The 25,905-nt window shown below is 45.2% G+C and overlaps 1 protein-coding gene and 1 pseudogene across 1 annotated transcript; both read right to left on the bottom strand.

Moving 5' to 3' along the window:
* Positions 1 to 7,472: 7,472 nt before the first annotated feature.
* LOC132571047 (zinc finger protein 420-like) lies at positions 7,473 to 23,121 on the bottom strand. The gene is made up of 8 exons (XM_060237678.1): positions 22,995 to 23,121; positions 21,265 to 21,733; positions 20,909 to 21,023; positions 19,326 to 19,393; positions 18,998 to 19,124; positions 18,006 to 18,128; positions 11,958 to 12,083; positions 7,473 to 10,687 (listed from the first exon to the last, which is right to left on the bottom strand). Exons 2-8 carry the CDS (start codon positions 21,673 to 21,675, stop codon positions 8,877 to 8,879), a joined length of 2,781 nt encoding a protein of 926 aa, XP_060093661.1. The 5' UTR covers positions 21,676 to 21,733; positions 22,995 to 23,121; the 3' UTR covers positions 7,473 to 8,876.
* Positions 23,122 to 24,427: 1,306 nt separating this feature from the next.
* Positions 24,428 to 25,519, bottom strand: LOC132571133 (tumor suppressor candidate 3-like; annotated as a pseudogene).
* Positions 25,520 to 25,905: the final 386 nt, after the last annotated feature.

The following is a 25,905-nucleotide window of genomic DNA, read 5'->3' as shown; positions in this document are numbered from 1 at the left end:
TTGTCTTCCTTACATTCCTCGCTTCTGTGGCAGAGAGAGAGAGAGAGAGAAAGTTATTGTTCTTATATGAGGAAGGAAAGAAATCCAAGGAAGAGGGAAAATTCTTATGGAGGGATGCAACCATGGTCGAAATCAAATCCCCAAATTCCAACCAAAAGAAAGGAGTTAGATCCTTTCCTGATCACTGGCAGAGCAGATGGCTGTAATCCCTTCTGGGGCAGGGTCATGTTGCAGAGGATGGCCACTGAGCAATCACGATCTGCCCCCTTCAGTCTTCCTGAGGGCCTCTCAGCCCCACCTTGGCCACAGGGCAGGGCACCCTCTCTGGCTTGGGTGATGTCCACATCACTGGCTTCAGCTGCCCCTGGATCAGCCATTCTGAATGTTACTTTCCCTGCCACCCCAAGTCCTGGAGGCCCCAGGGGAGGGGGGAGTAAGTTACTGGGCAGGCCTGACAACTACACAGTGCTTTTCAAAATTTTGAGTCATGCTTCATCCCAATGGCAGCAATTGGTATCTATGAAAGGTCCTTACCCAGAGAGGCCAAATTCTCATAGTTCTCCAGCATGACTTCCCTATAGAGAAATTTTTGGCCCGGATCCAGCAGGGCCCACTCAGCCTTGGTGAAATACACGGCCACCTCCTCAAAGGAAAAGGGAGACTGAAAGAAAAAGCGAATTCCATGTCACAGATCATGCCAGGCAGATATGACAGCCTTGATGGACGGGGGAATACTGGGAGGGTGCAGGATGCAGAGCTTGCTATGAGCACTGGGAGTTGCGTTCAGACTCTTTCTTGCTGGAGCAAAGTCGTCCCTGAGAAAGCAGCAGTCCCCCATTGATCCCCCCCTTACCTGGACAAGAGGGGGAACAGACATTTGCAATCCACTGCAATAACGATGGCATGACAACATCTCTTCACAGCCTGCGAGGGAGACAAAATTGGAAGGGTGAATTCTAGCCTCAGCTTTATATTTTGTTAAATTTTTTATGATATTCAATAAACTAAAGGAGAGGTGGAAGAGAAGCAGCAGGTACCCATGAGACTTGGAGAGGCAGTTAGGGGCCCAGATTGAAAAGGCCCTGGCCCTTGTTGAGGCCTAACGGGCATCCTTAGGACCAGGGATCATAAGAAGATACTGAGTGGATGATCTCAATGCCCAGGAGGGCTCGCATGGGGAGAGGCAGTCCCGAAGATATACAGGCCCCAGGCCTTAGAGTCAATTGAAGCTCTGTGCTACCAGTGAGGTTTCAGGGAAACTGCTGGTGCTCTGACTTCACATCCAGGTATTCGGCCAGACGAGACATCAACATGACATCACGTCCACTGCATGCTCCACCCTGAAACCTCATGTGGGGGCCAGGATATGGCCAGGCATCGCTAGTACAGTATCCTCATTCTGTGGCCTGCCAAAAGTCCCTGGAAAATTCTTAAGCAGGGGCCGAGAAGCCCAATTATTTCAGCAGTATACTGCCACAGAATAATGTGTGATTGTGCTTTTTTGTGTTGTAAAGTGGTATCAAGTCACAACCAAGTTATGCAGACCCAACACTTATTTGAGGCAAGAGATGTTCAGGGGTGGAATGCCATTGCCTGCCTCAGCACAGGAACCCTGGCCTTCTTTGGTGGTCTCTCATCCAAATAAGAACCAGGGCTGACTCTGCTTAGCTTCTGATGAGACCTGGGCCATCCAATTCACAGCAATATGGAAGATCCATTTATTCACCGTGGCTAATAGGTGCACCCACATTTGTCTTCCTCTTCTTTTTTGAGTCACCTCCAGTCCCTCTAATAGAAGGAAAGTGAAATACAAATATTTTTATTCATATAAATAAAAATGTAATGGCCTTCCATGAATCTGTCTATGCTCTCTTCAAGTGAACGGCCTTTACTACATCCTGGGCCGCTAAGTCCTAGAAATTGATTCTGTGTGGTGAGTGGAAGTATTTCCTTTTTCTTCTGCCTCAAACCTCCACCCAACAACATGACTAAGTGCCCCGATCCCATCTGGGCAAGATGCACCTTTACCATTTGACAGGGTATCTTGGGCATGCTTCTGAGCCTGCACTGTCTGACTTTCCTCTGACCGAGCTCTTTCAGTCTCCAAGTACTTCACTTCTGTCTTTACAGCTGGTCCTGATATCTGAAACAACAGTAAGGGAGATTAAGTAAGGGAAGAAATGGAAGAGGCTGAGGAGATGGATCCTGCCCCACTCCCAGACTCCTCATCCCTGCATTGACCAGCAGAGCTGATTCAATCACAGGGAAGCTTTAGGATAAGATCTATGCTGGAACCCTCACCTGCTCTTCTTGCCTCTTCTCCTCAGCCTGACTCAGGAGGAAACCTTCGGCCAGGGCCACCGCCTGGGAACTGGTCTCCGGCTCACATCCTCTCACCCAGCATTGCATTTCCTGGGGCAGGATGGCCAGGAACTGCTCCAGAATCACCAGGTCCAGGATCTGCTTCTTGGTGTGCCTCCCTGGTTCCAGCCAGTAGCTGCAAAGTCCATGGAGCTGGCTGCAAACCTCTCGGGGTCCATCAGCCTCATGGTAGTGGAACTGCCGAAAGCATCTGTTGCGTCCATCTGCAGTTATCGTATCCTGAGACAGGATCTCTGGCACAGCTCTTTCCCAGGATTCAACATTACTCCCGGCCTGAGTGGGATGAGGACTTTCCCTTGATCTCTTGCCCATTCCAGCTCCTTCTGTGTCCTCCTCTTTCCCTTCTCTTGGGTTGCCTCTGACTGTGGAAAGATGCCGTCACTCTTGTGGCTACAAACAGGAAAGGAAATCAAAAAGGCAAAAAGAAACCATAAAGAATGGAGCTACATTACTGACCCTGGCCAAGAGACACTGAAGGACTAGCCTGGTGGATCAGAAGGATGGTCATTGCTGCAGTTTGTGGGTCAGGATCAGTGTAATTCTGCTATATTACATATCAAGCTTTGTGAGATATGCCTGTTTGGTCCTTCAGAAAAGCAAACCATCTCTGTTTGGTTCTTTAAAAGTCAGATGCGGCTGATGTCATGTTGGCTTTAAATGACCAGGGAATCAGCCTGTTCCAGGGGATACTTCTCAGTGAAAACTGGAAGGTGAAGCAGCCAATGGGCATGAATGATTCATTTGCCAAAATAAATAAATAAAATTTCCTCCTGAACAGGTGTGAGACTCCTTTCTAGGCCTCCTTAAGACCTCAGTGGCTGAGAATTGATTTTTTATTTATAAAGTTCAGATCTCATCCATCTGACCCCCATAAGGGCCACCAAGACAGCTAACAAATTAAAAACATACTTTTTTAAAAAAAAATCACACTTTGAAAGCATTTAAAGCCCATGAGAGTCACTAACTGAGACTCTCCATTAAGCTTGCAAGGAGACGGATGGAGCGTGACAACAGGATCTCATTTTATGACTTAGCGACCTGCAATTAAGAAGGGTAAACCTGCCTATCTGCCTCCAGTTTTGATGTACTTCCTTCACTATTCCCCCCCCCCTCTGCCCAGAATGAACCTCAATCAAATGGTAACCATAAAAACTAAGCTTGTTATTCCTGTTTGGTCCTGGAATCTGTGAAGCATCTTCATTATGCTGTATGATAATTTTCTGCTCACCCTCTACCTAGGTGTAAGGACTGGTAACTTCCATTTTAATTGAACTGAAGCAGCCTGCAAAAGCTTAGCTGTGAATAAACTCGGTTGGTTTTAAAGGACTCAAACTTTTGTTTTACTGCTACAGACCAATCTGGCTCCCCACCTGAATCTATACATGGGAACCATACTCCTCTTTTCCAAGGTTTTATACCCTCTCCTCCCCCTCTCCCCCAGTGTCTTACTTGTAAGTAAACCTTCCCAGGGTCCGGCTGTACGGTTTCTCTCCGCTGTTACCTGCCTGAAGCCCCTCCTGTCCTCTTGGGCGAATCAGAAGCAATCCCCCCCCCCTTTCGGAAACAAACAGAGACAGGTCTGATGAAGTGCGCTTAGAGAGCACACGAAAGCTCACGTTCTGAATAAAACTTGGTTGGTCTTAAAGGTGCAACTTGACTCCTGCGTTGTTCAACTACTTCAGACCAACACGGCCGCCCACTTGGATCCATAGACAGGAAAAGAGCCTTTCCACTTTCCTTCCCCCCCCCCCCCCTTGCCCTCTCTAGCAAACAGCTCCGTTGGTTTAACCCCGTCAGTGCTGCAGTCGAAGGGAAAATGCTTTTCGTTCTTTCCCCGCGAAGCAGCGCCCAGTCCAGGACACAGCGGAGTTTAGCCAGGCTGCCGGCTGACCCCCAACCCCGGCCAGCTCAGTGGGGCTGCTCGGGAGTAACTCTGCAGAGGGTCGCTCTCCCAGCGTATCCAATGGCGTTCAGCCATCTCCGAAAATTAGATGATTGAATGGCTGGGGCGGGGGGAAGGAGCGTTTTCTTTAACTCTCATCCCACAAATTTACTCCAACTGGGACCTGGGGAGTCTGTGAAATTATAGCTGCTCATCTCCAGACTATAGAGTTGAACCTCTGTATCAGACAATGAGCCTTGAAATGGAACAAGGGCTGTTTCGGGTGTTGGGGGTGGGATTTAGCCTGTGCGTATACCTGTTTTTTGTTGCAGAACAACTTTGAAGAAAGGCTGGGCTAGCTGGAATTCTGAAGATTGAATCTAGAAGGGAAATGTGAAGCACCAGCCAAATAATGTCAGAGATATCATCGTATTCTATATTATTATCCTATTTTTATATTATCTATCTGTCTAGATAATAATATAGGATGGTATCTCTGACATTTGGCTGGTGTTTCACGTTTCTCCTGGATTTAACCTTCAGAATTCTAGCTTGTCTGTCTTATCGATCTATAAAAGCCCTTTCATGGTGGCAAAATGGAGCATCCTCACTGGTTGCAAGTGTACTGCATCAAACTTTGGCCAACGCAACCATCAATGTTGCGTTCCATTGGGTAAGGGTGGGAGGAGGAGGAGGGAAACAGCCACAGAAAGCATTCCCCCAGTTGGCTGAGGGTTCTTGGAGCTTCCTGGTGAGTGTATACAAGGAAGAGAAGTGAGCAGAGTCCTTCTGTTTGTTTGGAGCTGCTCTGCTTTCATTTTTCTGTTAGTCTTAAGAAGTTGGTTGAAATACAGCAGATGGTTCTGGTGAGTAAATCGCTCCAGTGAGTAATTGCCCCAGTGAGATAACAAGTGTGCTTACAAACTGTATTTATTTGGCTACCTTGTATGAGAGAGAGAGAGTTCACTTTAATTTAGTGGAAGTGCAGTCAGCTGGTGCGGTACAAGGAAATGAAGACTGTATTCAGAGGAATAGCAATGTTGTATTTTTATGGTTTGGGGGGGGGGGGAGAATGGGAAAGTCTCCTGGCTCTACCCCCAAAGTCCCCCACGTCTTTTCTGAGTTGGACTTGGCAACCCTACAGTCACGCTTGGTTCTGTCAGTAAAAGGCGGGAGGAGGAGGCCCTTTCCTGTAAAAATGCATTAATATATAAAAGCATGAAAGAGTTTCAGGTGCTATAATGATGGTGTGTTTAATGATGGTGGATAGCTGCCTATTCATTCTGTGTCAAATTTTGCTATTCAGCTGTTTCTGGTAGGTATTCTATGTAAAAAACAGATCTTAAGGTCATGATTGTGCTTTGAGGTGGTCCAGACAGTTCAGTGTCTGTGGTTGTCTTCAATCTTAATTAGCAAATGCTTGGTGGATAAGTATATGAATCCTTATTGTACTCAGTGTTTGGGAGATTCACCATATAGTATCTCAGTTGTTGCAGCCAACATAGATGAATCAGGTTCTCCCTGACTTCCCTTTTCATGGGGTTGATATAAAATGGTTTTATGGAATCTCATTTTTTAATACGCCTGAATAAATTTATTTGTTTCAGCTTGCCAGATTTGAAGGCCTTTTTAAAAACTTCTAATTGGCAAGCTCCCCCCCCCATAAAAATTTAGGTAAAATAAATGTTTTAACTAGGTGCACTCTATCATGACAAGGGAAAGTCATTTTATTCCAAGCGTGAAGCTGAGTTTTTCTAGTCAATGCCTGCAGGTTGTTTAAAACAGAGGGGATCTGAATCTCTAGGTGTCACCAGGATTTTTCAGTCCAGTTAAAAGCAAAATGAGCTCTTAACTGCTGTTAAGAACATAACAGAAGCCATGTTGGATCAGGCCAATGGCCCATCCAGTCCAACACTCTGTGTCACACAGTGGCCAAAAAAACCAGTTGCCATCAGGAGGTCCATCAGTGGGGTGAGATTTATGGTATACAAATTAGCCTTGGTTTGGTTTACTTGAAGCCCTGAAATATTACTAAATTGCCATAAAAATACTTGGGAGAGTTTTGAGGGAAGTTTCAGGATGAGTAAGATATAGGGTCTTATCAGCATAAAGCCCAGTTTTACTGGTACAGACTTATTGATACAGCCCAGTACAGACTTATTGTTAGGGTCCTCGTGTATATTTGGGTGAGTTCTGATAAACTGTGCTAAGGGCTCAATGCCAATAGCAAAAAGAAGCAGAGACAGGAGAGCACCCTACCTCATCCCTCGGGTCAGCAGAAAGTATTCTGTCAGGATCCCATTGACCTTTAGTTTTGCCACTGGAGGTGCATATATGGCTGAAATTGTCGAAACTTAGGCCCATAATCATCAACTCTAAAACTTTCTGTAAATAATTATTTTCAATACTAATGAAAGCCTTCCTTATAGCCAGGGAGAAGAAGAAGAATTGCAGATTTATACCCCGCCCTTCTCCCTGAATCAGTGACTCAGAGCGGCTTACAATCTCCTATATCTTCTCCCCCACAAAAGACACCCTGTGAGGTGGGTGGGGCTGAGAGGGCTCTCACAGCGGCTGCCCTTTCAAGGACAATTGTGTGAGAGCTATGGCTGACCCAAGGCTATTCCAGCAGCTGCAAGTGGAGGAGTGGGGAATCAAACCCGGTTCTCCCAGATAAGAATCCGCACACTTAACCACTACACCAAACTGGCTCTCAGAAGCGCTGCCTGTTACTTATTTGATTTACAATGATGCTGCACTCAATATGCCAGCAAATCTGGAAAACACAACTGTGGCCACAGACGTGGAAAAGGTCAGTTTATATTCCAATCCCAAAGAAGGGCAATGCCAAAGAATATCCAGACTATCGCACAATTGTACTCATTTCACATGCTAGCAAGGCCATGTTCAAGATCTTACAAGCTAGGCTTCAGCAGTACATGGATAGAGAACTACCAGAAGGACAAGCTGGGTTTCAAAGAGGTAGAGGAACTAGAGATCAAATGGTGCCCGGATCATCTGCTGCACTCAGGGGACTGAACCACACTCCCACAGAGGCCTCCCAATGCCCAGGTCTCCTGCTGTGCTTGGGAGACCCAGCTGCACTCGTGTGGAGGCCCCCCAGTGCTCAGATCGCCAGCTGCAATCGAGGGACACCAAAAATAGTTGGGACTACGGAGGTACAATAACTTGAAAGAAACACACTCTCTCAGTTTACAAATTAGTAGCAATGTGTAATACGAACTACATACAACAAAACACCTTAAGCTTACATAAACTAATGCAATTGAAAAATCTTCCACTGCACAACATAGCTACTGTCCAAAGTCCAGAATGATTTTTTAGCAAGTCCAACAAGAAAAAAGAACCGATCCAATTTCATTTTGGATATACTATCCTTCTTCAAGGGACCGTCTTGCCACATTCATAGGTTCAGTAGGCTTGAAGTGCCAAAATTTCCCAGCTTCCTTGTATTTTTTTATATATATTTATAGAACGCCTCTACCAATTTCTATCAGCATTCAGTTGGAACGCAACTGAATGCTGATATAGAAATTGGTAGAGGTATTCCATAAATAAATATATAAAATCCTCTGATATGGTGGTTAGGGCTACAAACTGGTTTGAAGTAGAGACATTGTATAGGGACTGTTAGTAATGGCAAATTTACTTTGCTTAGACACTGGAGCAGAAGTTAAATCCCCAAACTCATAAGAGTGTTTACATACTAACATATCTTTGTATTTATTTTGCTCCTCCTGCAGTTAAACACAGTTTGTTTAGAAGATAATTCCAGTCGTTGGGTGTAGAAGTTACGTCAGGCAGAAAGATCAAGCACTCCTAACAATACAAATGTCCTTGAGAAGAAGCCTAATGAAAACACCAGCAGCTATTAGTCCCACACAGTCATAAAGATATGACAAACTACTTCATTAAACAGAAACTTTCATTGTTGTATGTTGTTTCAAGCTGTCCTCTGACTCTTTCAGAGCCTGTGGCATGTTTAGATGTTTTCCTGTAAATTGGACACGAAGAAAAACACCTCAAGATAATTAATTACTCCCCTTGTTCGACAGCCTTATCCAAAACTTAGTTCTGTGAATTGAGTGGATAATGTACCTCAAAGCAGCCAGAAAAATAAGGAAGGGGAGAGGAGCTTCTCCGTCGCCATCTTGAGCTCCTCCCCCCTTTGATGTTGTTGAAGAGTGCCACTCTGACTGAATCTGTTTGCACACTCACCTGTGTAGGCTGTGTGGAAGATGAAGAGTGCTACTATAACTGAATGTTTTCACACTCCCTGAGCATTCAACAGGCTTCTCTTCTGTATGTCATCTTAGATATTGTTAAATAGTATCATTGTGACTGAATTTCTTCACACACTCTGAGCCTTCAAAAGGGCTTCTCCCCTACATGGGTTCATAGATGCTGTTGAAGAATGCCACTCTAAGTAGCTTTCCACATTCTGAACATTCAAAAACCTTGTTCTGTGCCGGTTTGCTGTTGAAGCACACCACGCCAGCTGAATCACTCTGCATATTCAAAGGGCTTCTCTCTTGTGTAGGTTCGCTGATGATCTTAAAGAGTGCCACCCAAATAAATGTCTTCCCATACTCTAAACATTCAAAAGTTTCTTCCCTTTGTGGTATCGTTGATGCTTTTGAAGAGTACCACTTGAAAAAAATTTCTTCCCACACTCTAAGCATTCAAAGGGCTTCTCCCCTGTATGGGTTTTTTGATGTCCTCGAAGATTGGCACACCGAGTGAATGTCTTCCCACACTCTGAGCATTGAAATGGTTTCTCCACTGAGTGGGTTTGTTGATGTTGTTGAAGTGTGCCTTTCCGACTGAATCTCTTCCCACATTCTGAGCATTCAAACGGCCTCTCCCCTGTGTGGGTTTGTTGATGCTGTTGAAGAGAACTACTCCGATTGAATCTCTTCCCACATTCTGAGCATTCAAAAGGCTTCTCCCCTGTGTGGGTTCGTTGATGCTTCTGAAGAGCGCCACTGTACATGAATTTCTTCCCACACTCTGAGCATTCAAAGGGCTTCTCCCCTGTGTGGGTTCGCTGATGCTGTTGAAGAGTGCCCCTGTGCACGAATCTCCTCCCACACTCTGAGCATTCAAAGGGCTTCTCCCTTGTGTGAATTCGTTGATGCTTCTGAAGAGTGCCAATGTGCATGAATCTCTTTCCACACTCTGACCATTCAAAGGGATTCTCCCCTGTGTGGGTTCTTTGATGATTCTGAAGAGTGCCCCTTTGCATGAATCTCTTCCCACACTCTGAGCATTCAAAGGGCTTCTCCCCTGCGTGGGTCCACTGATGGTGCTGAAGACTGTCACTTCGACTGAACATCCTCCCACACTCAAAGCATTCAAAAGGCTTCTCCCCTGTGTGGATTCTTAGGTGATGATATAAATGGCTTCTCTGAGTGAATGTGTTCCCACACAGTGAGCATTCAAAGGGCTTCTCCCCTGTGTGGGTTCGTTGATGCTCTTGAAGACTGTCACTTCGACGGAATTTCTTCCCACACTCTGAACATTCAAACAGCTTCTCCCCTGTGTGGATTTTAAGATGTTTTTGAAAAATGGTACTGCGAATTAATCTCTTCCCACACTCTGAGCTTTCAAAGGGCTTCTCTCCTGTGTGAGTTTGTTGATGCTCTTTAAGATGGCCATGCCAGATGAATCTCTTTCCACACTCTGAGCATTCAAAAGGCTTCTCCCGTGCGTGGGTTTGTCTATGCTGTTGTAAACTGTTGCTATGATTGAATCTTTTCCCACACTCTGAAAGTTCAAACAGTTTCTCCTCTCTGTGGATCTTTTGGTGCACAATGAGATGTGATCTGTTTCTGAAGTACTTTCCACACTGAAAACATTTATGCGCCTTCATTATACTGGGTTTTGGGAAGTGTACATTATGCTTTCTTCCATCAGAGAATGCCATTCCAGTCTCTGAGTAGATAAATTGCTTCTCTGTTGAATGTGTGCTTTGGTGTTTGTCAAGGTCTGATTTCTCTGAAAAGCTCTTGGCACAGTCTGAGTACCTATAAAGGTTCTCTCCTATATGTGATCTTTGATGTTTACAAAGGTCTGCTCTGTGAATCATGGTCTCTCCACTCTCCAGGGATTGATGGGTGCTATTTCCACTATGCATTTCTAAATGGACGTTACATTGTGTTTGACCTAAAATGTTCTTTCCGCACTCCAAGCCATTGACTGTTTCTTCCAACATGTGCACAACCTCTTGGAAATCCCCCCCTTGGCGAGGAATGGGTTTACTCCTCTTCTTGACCACATGGCTGACTTTCTGCCTCTTAGGTCTTACGTGATTCCTGACATTTCCCCTCATATCTTCATTCTGGATTTCATCTGGTGATAAAAGATGCTGTTCCTCATCCTCCTCAGCCCACTGATCATCTCCTGAAGGAATAAAGAGAGAGAGATCCTTTTAGAACCCACACAAGGAGATCTAATCTGCACCTGAACTTCCATCCAGGCACTCCAAATATTTCAGTGGCTTCATCCTAACGTACACTGAAGTGTACAATAAAGGTACATTAAACCTGCATCAGAGAACCTTGTTTGGGACTCTGACCATTTGTACAACTTCCCATCTGTATGATGTCTTAGATGTGAAGTGGGAAGAAATGCACTTTGGGATGCAGATTTGAACTGAGCAAAACCTCAATTCTGAGTTTAAAAGGAACAGGGCCTGCAGGTGAGAGCAGGACAGTTCCACCAGAAGTAAGACTATATTAGAAGAAACATCAGGGTGAAACTATACTAGCAAAATCTTTATTACAGGAAAAAAAGTATGTGATAGGAAAAACCCTGTGGCCTTCACTTCTGAGTAGACTCTATTTCTAAATAATCTAAGATGAAAAATATAAATGTGCACACAGGCACTTTAGTATTCCAAAGCTTCTACCTTTAAACAGACTGCAATATGAAACACAAGAGTGCACGCAGGCACTTTGGCATAACCTCTTTTCCCAAACAGTCTTCACTAAAATGAATTTAAACATTTTTTCCACATTTCCGCTTAAAAGTCATCAGTCTTGAAAAAGGCAACGAAACATTTGACACCAGCTAACATGGACTGGCTTTATGTGGATGAACTTCTTCTTTGTCCTAACACCTCATTGAAACAATAGTGGACTAAATATGAAAGACTGTGAAGTGGGATAATTTAAGTGTCTGTGTGTGATCTGGATGAAAGAATTCATTACAGACCGTCGTCTCATGATTTTGGTTTATGCGTCAAAAGCAGACTCTTAACCTTTAAAAAGTGCCTGCGTGCACTTTAAAAGTGCCTGTGTGCACTCTGATTTATTTTTCTGCGGGCTGTTTGAATTCATTTTAGTGCAGAATGTTTTGCTTAAACGCAGGGAGCCCCTTTTTTTTCCTATAGTGCTCACCTGGACTGTTTTCCCATAGACGCTCTTTCTGTACTTCAAGTGATTATACGGTTTCTCTCCTAAGGGAACTGGTGTCTAATGACGTTCTTTCTTTGACTGAAGGTGTCTGCGAAGGCCACAATTTTATTCCACTTTTTTCCTTGGAGAGGATTTACTGGTTCCCATGCAGGCCTCCCTCCCTTTCTCTCTCTTTTTCTTTCATGACCTGTCTTGGTCTGGGATTTCATGGAAAACCCCTCCTTGGCAAGAAATGGGCTTATTCCTCCTCTTACCTGCATGGCTTTGCTCCTGCCTCTGTGCTACATCTCCATCTCCCAACTTTCCTTCAGCATCTTCATTCTTGGCATTTTCCAAAGAGAATCCCTGGAATTCCCCAGCTGTCTCCTCTGCATCTGCTGCTGGAATAAAGAGAGTCTTCATCAGCACCCAAGCAAGAAGCCAAGCCACCAGCTAGGCCCTGCTCATGAATAGGTGAGTAAGTCCTCAGTAAGATTTTCCTTCCTCTGAAACTCAGCCACTGGTCACACCTGCCAGGCCCTCCCATAGTGTAGCAATATCAGTGAACACACAGTAATGACCCAGAACAAGCCAAAAGAACTGTGCTAACCAATTATATAAATATCATAAACCACTGAAAATCACTTATGTCATTTATATACTCAATAATACATGGATACACGGATATAGATATACAGAAATATTCTTACCCATCACCATCAAACAATATATGAATTTGTCACTCCCCGGTTCCCTGGTTGATGGGCCCCTCCGGTGGCTGTCATCCCACCTTCCCATGTCCCTCTCTTGAAGGCTGCTGGGGGCTCAGTATGGGGATGGCCAGGTTTTAGTCATCCTGTTCCCCTTCTGGGTCATGCCCCTCTCTTGGGAGGTGCTGGCTTGCCTCATTCTGGGGCCACAGCACCCGCATAGGCCGCAGGTGGGCTCTCTTGGCCCTGGGCTGTTTTTCCAGCTTCCTGTGGATAGAATATTCGGAAGACATTTTCTATCTAAGGACATCTTAGAACACCACAGCATGCCGTAAGGTTTAAATCAGCCCTTGAGAAAGCAATGGAAGTGAAACACAGCTTCTTGTAAGCTAGCGGGCGTATTGAGAGGAGAGAGAAGCCAGCAAGAGACTGAACCATTTCTTTTTGGATGAAAACTTCTTTATATTGGACCACACTGAAAGCAAGCCTTTCATTCTTTGTCTATATTTCTGACATATGCAGTCAAAACTACAGAGATACTTTTGTGCAATTCTGTCCCAACAATTCCCCGGGTGGGACTCGTGCAACAGCACCCCTTCCCTCCAGGTGAGCCAAATGATCCCAAACCATCGAGCCCCATGACCCAAGCACCCACCAGGAAGGGAGGTGAGCCAGCCAGCTAGAACGCCATGGTGTTGTCCAGCTGGCCGAAAAGAGGCAGATCGTGACGTTGGCCAGCCAGCTGAAGAAGAGGCAGGGCCCCGATAAGGAGCTGGAGCCACCCTGAAGGACCACCAGGCCAGGCCCTTTCAGTGGATGGGATGACACCACACCCTTGTCATCCCCATTCAGAGACCCCCTGGCCGCCTTCAGGAGAGGGACTCTGGGAAGATGGAACAACAGCCTCCACAGGGGGCCCGCCATCTAGGGAGCCAGGGCGTGACAAATTCATATATTGTTTGATAGTGACATCTAAGAATATTTTTGTATGTCTGTATCCATGTACTTGAGTATATAAATGACATCATAAGAGACTTTCAGTGGTATGAGATATTTATTCAATTTGTTAACGCAGTTCTTTTGGCTTGGTCTAGGCCCTCCCATAGCACTGAGTTCATATTCTGCCTATTCCTCCAATCCCCCCCTCCCGCAGAATGTACATCAAGGGGGAAAGTGACAAAGATTTGTTCCCTCACTAGTCCCACTTGATGTGCTGAGCATGTCTTTTGATTCTCTGGTTATGATTAAATACAAGAAGTTATCAAGATATCCAGTCCTGCAACTACACAGAGAGTGTCCTTCAAGATGTGATGAGAGCCACAAAGGAGTTGGTTTTCAATCACCCAAAAATACAAGTTTGCTTTCCCCTTGTGCATTTCTGACTTCAACAAACAATACTCCACTCTTTGTAGGAGGGGTTGTGAGGCTGTCGCTTCCTACCTTCATTGCTGGTGGGACTGCAAAAGAGTAACAGCATTTTGAAAGCATATACTTCATTATCCTATACATATCAAAGCCCTTCCGTGGTGGCAAAATGGAGCATCCTGATTGGTTGGGACTGTACTGCATCAACCTTTGCCCCATCAAACCATCCATCAAGGTCTGTTGCATTCCATTGGCTGAGGGTGGTAGGAGGAAGGGAACAGCCACAGGGAGCCTTCCTCCAACTGGCTGAGGGCTCCTGGATCTTCCTGGTGAGTATATAAAAGGAAGAGAAGTGAACAGAGTCCCTCTGTTTGTTTGGAACTGCTCTGTTTTCATTTTCCTGTTGGCTGAAATACAGCAGATTGTTCTGGTGAGTGAATTGCTCCAGTGAGTAAATTGCCCCAGTGAGATCACAAAAGTGTGTGCTTGCAAACTGTGTTAATTTGGCTGCTTTGTATGAGTGCACACTTCAAATTAGTGAAGTGCACTCAGCTGCTGGGGAACAAGTAAACGAAGACTGTATTCAGGGGAACAGAAGTGTTGTTGTTTTTGGAGGCGGGGGAATGAGAAAGTCTCCTGGCTCCACCACCCAAGTCCCCAGATATTTTCTGAGTTGAAACTGGCAACCCTACAGCCAAGATTGGTTCTGTCAGTAAAAGGCGGGGGGAGGAGACCCTTTGCAGGCCTATTTTGTTGTCACCTGACTGGTATGACTTAACTAGGCCTGGCTGCTTGCTCCTGTTCAGAAAACAGAAAAAAAACCACCACTGTGATATACTGGCTAACAGTATACTTATTTTTAAGAAATCATATAAATCCTTTTAAACACATTATAAAGAAGTTCAACTTTACAAGACTGCAATGAAAAGTTCATCCAACGTAGGCTCATTTAATCAAAAGTCTTCCTCAGGAGTATTCCTATTTTCTTAAAAGTTATCAGCTTCTTATTACAATTCAGTGTTAATACCAGGAACCAGCCGGGCCTTAACATCTTCTCTAAACAGATGCAAAAGCTTTCCTGATTTGGGTGCCAAATGCTCTCTGCATTACATTTATATTAGGAGCCAACTATTCCTGAACCTCTCTTCTACCCAAATGAAAAGCCTTCTGAATTTTGATGGCAAAATGCTCTCAACACCACTTAAGTGTTTAATTTAGAAGCCAGTCCTTGAAGCTCTTCTCTCATTAGATGCAAAAGCCTTCTGGATTTTACTAGCAAAACACTCTCTCCAAAAAGCTTGAAAACTAACTCTACTTCAAGAAAACTAATCTAGGTAACTCCATGCAGCTGTGTCTTGGATATCTCTTTTTTAAAAGGTATAAGACACACACATATAGTAAAGATTCAGTGATATAATAAAGATTCATAAATAGTGTCCCATTAAAACTTCAGGGAAAGAATAAGTTTCTGGTATCATTTTAAAATGTTTGAAATTCTTCACTGATGTATCATTAAAGGGGATGGTGCTGCAGTTATTTAATAAATGTAAGAAACAGAGCCCAGTTCATACCTTAAAATGATCATAATTAAAGTACATTGAAATGGAAGTATAACATATGGTTTCAGCCCACATACTTTGACAGCCAGTATGATGTGACAGTCAGCACTTCAGGGCAGGGTCTGCCAGAACCAGATTCCTACAGTGGAAGCTGATGGAGGATTTTAGGCCAGTCACAGACTTTCAGCCTAACCTACCTCACAGGGTTGTGCGGATCAAAAGGGGGAGAGGAAAATGATGTAAGCTGCTTTAGAGAAAGACCTGGGTTGGAGGGGTGGGGGGAGGAGATGGAAAGCTGAAGTGAGAGGTCAGATAAATGTAGGTTAGTGATTGGCTAGGAAGGAGAGAGGGTTGCCAACCCCAGTTTGAGAAATTCTTGGAGATTTGAGGGTTGGAGCTTGGAGAAAGTAGGGTTTGAGGAAGAATGGTAACTCAGACAGGTATAATGCCATAGACTCCACCTCCAAGCCAGCCATTTCCTCCTGGGGATCCATTGTTGCCAATTTCCAGGTGAGGCCTGGCGATCACTCAGAACTACAACTGTTCTCCAGATGGGCAGATATCAGTTCCTCAGGAGAAAATGGTATTCTGAGTCATTGTACCCTGCTGAGGTCACCCCCCTTGGTGTGACGTGGCAGCTAGTGCTTCAGAGAAGGGTCTGCCAGACCCAACTTCTTGCTGCGGAAGCTGACTCGGTGATTTCGGACCAGTCGTAGACTTTCAGCCTAACCTGCCTCATAGGGTTGTTGTGCAGATCGAAAAGGGAAAGACAAGAATGATGTAAGTTGCTTTGGTCCCCACTGCAGAGAAAGACTACACTTTTCTTAGATAGAGGCTGTAGGGAGGAGATATCACTATGGACAAGAGCTCTTCTGGCCAGGATCAATCTGATCCCTACCAGGCTGTATCAAAACTACATGGCTAATGGTTTCCTATCCTTGAGAAAATTGATTATGACTCCTTTTATACTAACTCCGTTGCTAAACACATTGCTTACAAAGAAAACTTGCTACTCCAGCTTTTATCTGCAGGTCGAGAAATTGTTAATTATATTTCTTTAATTGTTTGTTTTTGTGATTACAGTGATGTACTGCTGTTCTACCATTTTTTGTTCCTCCTTCCCACTCCACCTCCTTTTAAAATTTTTCCTAATTACAGTTGCATACGTTTGGCCTTGTTCCTTGATTGTATTGTTTATTGACAATTGTTTCCTATGTTTCTTCTATGTATTATGGCTTTAAACATTTTCTTTCAGTAAAACATTTTAAATGGGGAAAAAAAAAACACCCTTGCTATGGGGCAGCGAGGAGCCAGGAACTCACAAAGGGTACCCTACAGTTTAAAAGAGACACCCATGGTTTTGGAAGAGGTGCCATTTGTTAGGGGGGGGGAAGGTAATGACAAGTAAGAAAAGCAGCCCTACAGTGTAAGTCCACCTACATTCAGAGCCATTTTCTTGCTATCTCCAAGTGCTCTCTAGGCCATCTCTGAATCATCCAGGCACTTCTGCCTTTCCTAGAAGCACAGAGTCAACCTGTCTCTCTGGAAAGAAGTGCATCTTATGGTCAGCCAGAAAAGTGGCTTATTGAACTCAAGGTCATTTTCTGATTACAAAATGACACAGCAGAGAAAGCCCCACTGGAAATCAACCCTAGAGGAGCACGTAGTGTCAGAAAGTCCAGATCCGACCCCAGGAGAGTTTGTCCTGACCCATCCTCCCCAAACCCTTGCAACCCGCAGTGAACATGCAGATATGCACAGGAACAGCATGACCAGAGCGATGGAAGGGAAGTGCGAGGAAGTTAGTTGGGCAGCACCTTAGAAAACCACACGGTTGTTATTGTTGTCAATCCTCTTTCCTGGGGACAGGGCGAGATAGTGCTGGCTGGCCTTGGAGAAAGCCACACATCAGGGCACACTGATCAGACAGATATACCCGTTATTTCTGTTTGTGTATGTCTGTTCTTCTGCAGCAGATGCTTTCCTACCTGAAGGGGGTGGAAGGGAAATAGTGTTTGGGAAGGAGTCAGTCACCTGCCTGTTGGGGAGACAGGAAGGGGCTACAGGGCTTTCCCTATCCTGTTGTGGCTCAACCAACTCTGCTTCAAAGGAGAACTTGACTTTGTGCTTACTGGGTTGACAAGGTGAGTGGGAATCGCTTAAATAGCACACGATTCCACACCCGTGGGGTGAACATTGATTCCCCTCACCACAACAGAGCATGCTGTGTGGTTTGACAGAAGCTGGTCCTCCTTGAGTGGAACTATCTGCAAGACGCCATCCCTGCAAGGTAGAGCACCTCGAAAGAAAGAATTGGACACCACCCCTACAAGGTAGAACAGCTCCGAAGAAAGCACTCAAACCCAACTCCACCTAAGGAATGAAGACATCCAGCAGACCATAGTAGGAGAGGGCAAATGTGCCTTTGATCTCATCCAGCAGGGTTGTTCTTAGATAACCCTCCCCTCCATGGAATGTCCTTTATTTAAGGAGAGTGCAGCCCATCAATAGCCACAGCTGAGCTCAGACCCAGAAGGAGCTCCCAAATCTTCATATATCCGGCCTAGAAGCCCTCCTTACCTACCAAACTTGATCATTCTACTAAACCAAGAGTTGCCTAGAAGTGAAGAGGAAAGGTCCCCTGCTATTTCTTGCTAATTTCCTTGACATAACCATGAAAGATACTCACTGGCAGGCAGCTCATGTGGAAAAGAAAGAGTCTCCTGAGATCTTCCTGAGAAACTCTCCAGCCATTCTTTGGACACAAAGTGTCCATTGCTCTCCACTGTAGTCTCTCTTCCATTCCTGGCTTCTTTGACAGAGAGACAGAAAGTTATTGTTCTTATATGAGGAAGAAAAAAAATCCGAGGAAGAGGAAAAATTCTTATGGGGGGGATGGAGCCATGGTCAAAATCAAAGCCCCAAATTCCAACCTAAAGAAAGGAGTTAGATCCCTTCCTGATCACAGGCAGAGAGGGTGGCTGTAATCCCATCTGGGGCAGGGGCATGTGGTAGAGGATGGCCCCTGAGAAATCAGGATCTGGCCCCTTCCAGAGCCTCTTTTTTTAAATTAATAAATTTTATTTCCTGAATTGTTTAAAAAATACTATCTACAGATAACAATGATAGAATCATAGTGTTGGAAGGGACCTCTAGGGTCATCTAGTCCCACCCCCTGCACAATGAAGGAAACTCACAAACACCTCCCCCTAAATTCACAGGGTCTTCATTGCTGTCAGATAGTGAAAAATCAACAAAAACAACACATATTTAAAACTATAATCTATCCTATAACACTATTCACAGCTAAACATTTATCCTTCTTCCAAGCAAATGCATCTCATATAGTTATCTCGGGGAATCGGGAATTTACATAATAAGATATGTTTCCAGTCTTTCTGAGGGCCTCTCAGCCCCACCTTGGCCACAGGCCATGGCACCCTCTCTGGCTTGGGTGAAGGCCGAAACACTGCTGCCCCTGGGTTAGCCAGGGAGCTGGGGTCACTCTCTCCAGCCATGCTGAACTTCATTTTCAGTGCCACCCCAGGTCCTGGAGGCCCTGGGGGGGGGGGGGGAGCAAGTAGCTTAGCAGGCCTCACAACCACATACTGCATTTCAATATTTTGAGTCACGCATCATCCCAATGGCAGCAATTAGCACCTATAGTTAGAAGATCCTTACCCAGAGAGGCCACATTTCCATAATTCTCCGCCATGACTTCCGTATAAAGAGTTTTTTGACCTGGATTCAGCAGGCCCCACTCAACTTCGGTGAAATACACGGCCACCTCCTCAAAGGACAAGGGAGACTGAAAGCAAAAGCAGATTCCCTTGTCACAGGTCATGGCAGGCAGAGACGACAGCCTTGATGGACGGGGGCATTCTGGGAGGGTGCAGGATGCAGAGCTTACTATGTGCACAAGGAGTTGTGTTCAGAGCCTCACTTGCTCAGAAAGCTGGAGCAAAGATGTCCCTGAGAAAGGAGCAGTCCCCCATTCATCCCCCCTTACCTGGGCCAGAGGGGGAGACATTTGTGCTCCACTGTAAAGATGATGGCTTGACAACATCTCTTCACAACCTGCGAGGGAGACAAAATTGGAAGGGTGAATTCTAGCCTTGACTCTGCATTTTGTTAAATGTGTAATGCTTTTTAATAAACTAATGGAGAGGTGAAAGACAATCACAAGGTACCCATGACACATGTTTTTTTGTTTCGTTAGAAATGCCCTGTGAACTCTGGAGCTCAACAAGTTACAGCATCCTTGTTGGATCAGACCAAAACCCCAGGCACTCCATTCTCCTGCCAGCTGGGCCCTCCCACAAACCCTTGAGTCTGGATTGGAGGGAGAAAAAGAGGGGCTGGAAATCACATTGAACTCCATGTTCTCAGAACATCCAGCCCCCAACCTGGATATAAGAACACAAAAGCATAAAGAAGCCATGTTGGATCAGGCCAGTGGCCCATCCAGTCCAACACTCTGTCACACAGTGGCAAAAAAAAAAAACCCAGGTGCTATCAGGAAGTCCACCATTGGGGTCAGGACACTAGAAACCCTCCCACTGCTGCCCCCCTCAAGCACCAAGAATAAAGAGCATCACATGCCCCAGACAGAGAGTTTCATCTATACCTTGTGGCTAATAGCCACTGATGGACGTCTGCTCCATATGTTTATCTAGTCCCCTCTTGAAGCTATTTGTGCTTGTAGCTGCCACCACCTCCTGTGGCAGTGAATTCCATGTGTTAATCACCCTTTGGGTAAAGAAGTACTTCCTTTTATCCGTTCTAACGCAACTGCTCATGATATTAATACAACTGAAGTTCTGTGCCACCAAAGAGGTTTCAGGGCAACTGCTGATGCTCTGACTTCACATCCAGGTATTTGGCTGGACATCAACACGACATCACGTCCACTTCATGCTCCACCCTGAAACCTCTTGTGGGGGCAGGATATGGGCTGGCATTACTAGTCCAGTATCCTTGTTCTGTGACTTGCAAAAACCCCTGGAAAACTCTTAAGCAGGGGCTGAGAAGCCCAATTATGTCAGAGGCAGACTGCTGCAGAACGTGTATGTGTGTGTGTGAAGTGGCATCAAATCACAACCAAGTTATGGAGACCCTACAGTTATTCATGGCAAGAGACAATCAGGGGTGATATGCCATTGCCTGCCTCAGCACAGCAACCCGGCCTTCTTTGGTGGTCTCTCATTCAAATGCGAACCAGAGCTGACCCTGATTAGCTTCTGATGAGATTGGGCTAGCCTGGGCCATCCAATTCACAGCAATATTCACCATGGCTAATAGCTCCATCCACATTTGTCTTCTTTCCCTTTTGGAGCCACCTCGAGTCCCTCTAACAGAAAGAAAGTGAGATACAAAATATTTTAACTCAAGTAAATAAGAATGTAATGGCATTCCATGAATCTGTCTTTTCCCCCTTCCAGGGAGTGGCCATCATGACATCCTGGGGCACTAAGGCCCAGAACTTGAGTCTGCATAGTGAGGAAAGCATCTCTTTTTTTCTTCTGTCCCAAATCTTCCACCCAACAACTTGACTACGTGCCCAAATCCCATCTGGGCAGGAGGCACCTTTACCATTTGACAGGCCACCCAGGGCACACTTCTGGGTCTTTGCCCTCTGACTTTCCTCGAATGGATCTCCTCCTGCCTTAGAGAGCTTTGCTTCCATCTTCACAGCTGGTCCCCAAATCTGAAACAACAGGAAGGGAGACTAGTAAGAGAAGAAATGGAAGAGGCTGAGGAGACGAATCCTGTCCCACTACCAGACTCCTCATCCCTGCATCCACCAGCAGAGCTGGTTCAACCACAAGGCTAAGAATCAGGGTTGGGTTTTCTTCCCAGCCCAGTGAATTCTCTCAAGGTTGAAATATCTGGCAGGCAAACCTTAAGATAAGGTCCTTGCTGGAACTGAGCGAATGAAAGCCCCTCACCTGCTCTGCCTGCCTCTTCTCCTCAGCCTGACTCAGAAGGAAACCTTCGGCCAGGGCCACCGCTTGCGAACTGGTCTCTGGCTCACATTCTGTCACCCAGCACTGCATTTCCTGGGGAAGGATGGCCAGGAACTGCTCCATGATCACCCGGTCCACGATCTGCTTCTTGGTGTGCCTCTCGGGCTCCAGCCAGTGATTGCAAAGTGCATGGAGTTGGCTGCAAACACCTCGGGGTCCATCAGCCTCATGGTAGCGGAACTGTCGGAAGCATCGGTTGCGTCCATCTGCACTCATCGTGTCCTGTGACAGGATCCCTGGCACAGCTCTTTCCCAGGATTCAACACCACTTCCAACCTGGGTGGGTTGGGCACTTTCCCTTGATCTCTTGCCTATTCCAGGTCCTTCTTCCATCACCTTCCCTTTCTCTTGGGTTGCATCCTACTGTGTTCAGATACCCTTATTTTTGTGGCTATGAAGAGGAAGAAGAAAGAAAATCAAAAGGGCAGAAATAAATCAAAAGAGAAAAGAGCTACATCACCAATCCTGGTCAAGAGACAGTGAAGCATTGGCCCAATGGATCAGAAGAAGCATTATTGTTGCAATTTGCAGATCACAATTAGCGTCATTGTGCTATATTATGTATTGAGCTTTGTTAGATATTCCTGTTTGGTCCTTCAGGAAAGCAAACCCTCTCTATTTAGCTCATAAAAAGTATGTTGCAGATGATATCACCTTGGGTTTTAGTTGACTGGCGAATCAGCCTGTTCCACGGGATACATCTCAATGTAAACTGGAACGTGTAGCAAGCAACTGGCATGAATCATTCCTCCCCTCCTGACCTGGTGTGGGCCTCCTGACCCGGTGTGGGAAGGATGGTGGCTCAGTGGTACAGCATCTGCTTGGTAAGCAGAAGGTCCCAGGTTCAATCCCCGGCATCTTCAACTAAAAAGGGTCCAGACAAGTAGGTGTGAAAAACCTCAGCTTGAGACCCTGGAGAACTGCTGCCAGTCTAAGTAGACAATACCAACTTTGATGGACTGAGAGTCTGATTCAGTATAAGGCAGCTTCATATGTTCCATTCTGGGCCTCCCTAAGACCTCAGTGGCTGGGAATTGATTTAAAAAGTTCAGATCTCATCCATCAGTCTTCCACAAAGGCCACCAAGACAACCAACAAATTAAAAACATACTTTTTTTAAAAAAAATCACACTTTGAAAGCATTTAAAGCCCGAGGGTCTTTAACTGAGACTCTCCATTAAGCTTAAGAAGAGAGGTAAGCTTGACAACAGGGTCTCATTTTATGACTCTCAACATCTCACAAATAAGGAGGGGACACCTGCCCATCAGCCTCCAATTTTGATATATATCCTTCCCTATCCCGCCCCCCCCCCCCAATGAACTCGTCAAATGGTAACCATAAGAACTAAGCATGTTATTCCTGCTTGGTCCTGTTAAACATCATCATCAAGCTGTATGCAAATTTTTTGCTCACCTTTGCCTATATGTATGGACTGGTAGCTTCCATTTTAATTGAACTGAAGCAGCCTGCATGCTCGCAAAAGCTTATACTGTTAATAAAACTCGGTTGGTGTTAAAGGTGTCCATGGACTCGAACTTTTGTTCTTCTGCTGCAGACCAACCCGGCTCCCAACCTGAATCTATACATGAGAACCAACATGCCTCTTTTTCAAATTTAAGAGCTTATACCTCCCCTAACCCCCGTGTCTTACTTGTGAGTAAACCTTCCCAGGATCCGGTTGTACAGCTTTTCCTCGCTGTTACCTGCCTGAAGCCCCTCCTGCCCTCTAGGGCGATGCAGAACCAACCTGCCTCCCCCCGCCGGAAACATACACAAGCAGGAAAAGAGCCTTTCCACTCCCCTCCCTCGCTTGCCCTCTCTAGCAAACAGCTCTATTGCTTTAACCCCTTCCGTGCTCCAGTCGAAGAGAAAATGCTTTTCGCTCTTTCCCCGCGCCCAGTCCAGGACAGAGCGGAGTTTAGGCAGGCCGCCGCCTCTGACCCCCTCCCCCCCAGCTCAGTGGGCTGTTGTTGTTCAGTCGCACAGTCGAGTCCGACTCTTTGCGACTTTAGTAGGCTGCTCAGGAGTAACTCTGCAGAGGGTTGTTCTCCCAGCGTATCCAATGGCGTTCAGCCATCTAGGAAATTAGATGGTTGAATGGGGGGGGGGGGGGCGGTGTTTTCTTTAACCTCCGTCTACAAAGGCTGAAGTTATATATCGGACAATGAGCTTTGAAATGGAACAAGAGCTTTTTCGGGTGGGTGGGGGGAGAGACTGTGTGTGTTCACGTTCTTTGTTGCAGAACTTCTTTGAAGAAAAACTAGGCTAGGTAGAATTCTGAAGGTTGAATCCAGAAGGGAAACGTAAAACACCAGCCAAATAATGTCAGAGGTATCATCCTATATTATTATTATTATTCCCTGTTTTTATTTTTACATTAATATTAATAATAATAATTTTTGTGGTGCCAAAATGGAGCACCCTGATGACAGTACCACATCAACCTTTGGGACATCGAGGTCTGTTGCGTTCCATTGGCTAAGGGTGGGAGGAGGAGGGAAACAGCCACCGAAAGCCTTCCCCTAATTGGTTGAGGGCTCCTGGAGCTTCCTGGTGAGTGTATAAAAGGAAGAGGTAAGCAAAGGCCCTTTGTTTGGAACTGCTCTGCTTTCATTTTCCTGTTAGTCTTAAGAAGTTGGTTGAAATACAGCAGATGGTTCCAGTGAGTAATTGCCCCAGTGAGATTACAAAAGTGTGTGCTTACAAACTGTGTTTATTTGGCTACTTTGTGAGAGTGTGTATTCACTTTAATTTTGTGGAAGTGCAGTCAGCTGCCGGGGAACAAGGAAATGAAGACTGTATTCAGGAGAACAGGCAGGGCTTTTTTGGTAGAAAAAGCCCAGCAGAAACTCATTTGCATATTAGGCCGCACCCCCTGATGTGCTTTGCATAGGGCTTCTTTGTAGAAAAAGCCCAACAGGAATTAATTTGCATATTAGGCCACACCCTCTGGCACGAAGGCAGTCAGAACTGCGTTTCTGTGCGTTCCTGCTCAAAAAAAGCCCTGGAACAGCAATGTATTTTTATGGGGAGGGGGAGTGGGAAAGTCTGCTGGCTCTACCCCCAAAGGCCCCAGGTCTGGTCTTTCTTTCTTTCACAGTTTTTTTGTTTTCTTTATTAGGCAAAGCTGAATGGTAGTTTTAAATCTTACATTTTTATGCCATGGTTTACAAAATCTCAATGGGTTTGACTTTTTGTCAACTGAAGTTTATACAACTGTAATACACAAGAACAAAAATTTTGCCACCAAACCTAGCTTTATTTAAAATTCAGGGCCACCAAGCATATTCCCACCCTCATGCAGTTTATTACATCCTCCATTTAGATATCCAGTATTTGCTATACATTATAAATTAGATGAAGCATTTGGTACATCAGGTTAAAAAAACCCACAAAATTTTCTTCTCTACATGAACACTGTAATTTATCACGGGAAACAGATGAACCAAATGGAGACTCTTGAAGAAATGTAATGTTGCTAAGCAGATACTATCAGGAGCTGCTTATCTTCATAGTAAACATTACCTTTATGTGAATTCACTTAAATAAGAAGCTGTATGAATAGCCATGGTACTTGGCGCGGAATATTGAAGCAGGAAGCTGAAGAAGAAAATGACCAGCCTCAGACCTAGCAAGCATATTATTCTTTGTTTCCCAGCATCCCCTTTGAAGGTAGCAGCTTCATTCAAAAGCACCATCCCCATGGTGATAGCAGCATTCAGGAGTAGTATACTGTGAAGTTCAGCAACAAATTGTGCCTGGCTGCTTCCATGAATGTAACTCACCTGCCCATTCTGAGGATTTTTATGAGCATAGGGGGGGACCACAAACGCGATTCCACATTTGGCCAGAAGTCTTCGCAAATGCAACACACAGTGCTGCCATTGCCCAGCCAATCTTGTTGTAGATGAACTCTCAAGTTATTTCACTGCAAGTAGAGCAAACCACTGATCAGTGAAACCAAGAGGGCCAAGCAATAGTACCTGAATTGTTTGGTGGCCTGAATACTCTAATATGAACATCAGTTCTGTCAGCTAACTGTTCTGCTGCGAATCCAATTTTCTGCAGGTCAAATGTGTCAGCTCTCTTGAGCTTACCTTTTGGGGGGAAATGCATGAATGTTGGAGCAGAGTTCATATTGAGCTGCTGAAAAACATCTGCTCCCTCATCATAAGAACATAAGAGAAGTCATGTTGGATCAGGCCAATGCCCATCCAGTCCAACACTCTGTGACACACAGTGGCCAAAAAAACCAAGTGCCATCAGGAGGTCCATCAGTGGGGCCAGAAGCCATCCCACTGTGCCCCCCCAAGCACCAAGAATACAGAGCCTCACTACCCCAGACCTATTTTGATTCCACCTGACTGGTATGACTTAACTAGGCCTGGCCGCTTGCTCCTGTTCAGAAAATACCAAAACAAAAAAAAAAACCCCTCACAGTGATATACTGGCTAACAGTATATTTAGTAAAACGTTTTTAAGAAGTCATATAAATCCTTTTAAAAGCATAATAAAGAAGGTCAGCTTTGCAAGATTGCAAAGAAAAGTCCATCCAACAAGCA

Source organism: Heteronotia binoei, chromosome 5 (genome assembly GCF_032191835.1).
Source record: "Heteronotia binoei isolate CCM8104 ecotype False Entrance Well chromosome 5, APGP_CSIRO_Hbin_v1, whole genome shotgun sequence".
NCBI classification, from domain to species: Eukaryota; Metazoa; Chordata; class Lepidosauria; order Squamata; family Gekkonidae; genus Heteronotia; species Heteronotia binoei.
The sequence above is the reverse complement of the archived record's forward strand: the minus strand, read 5'-3'. Positions and strand labels throughout refer to the sequence as shown.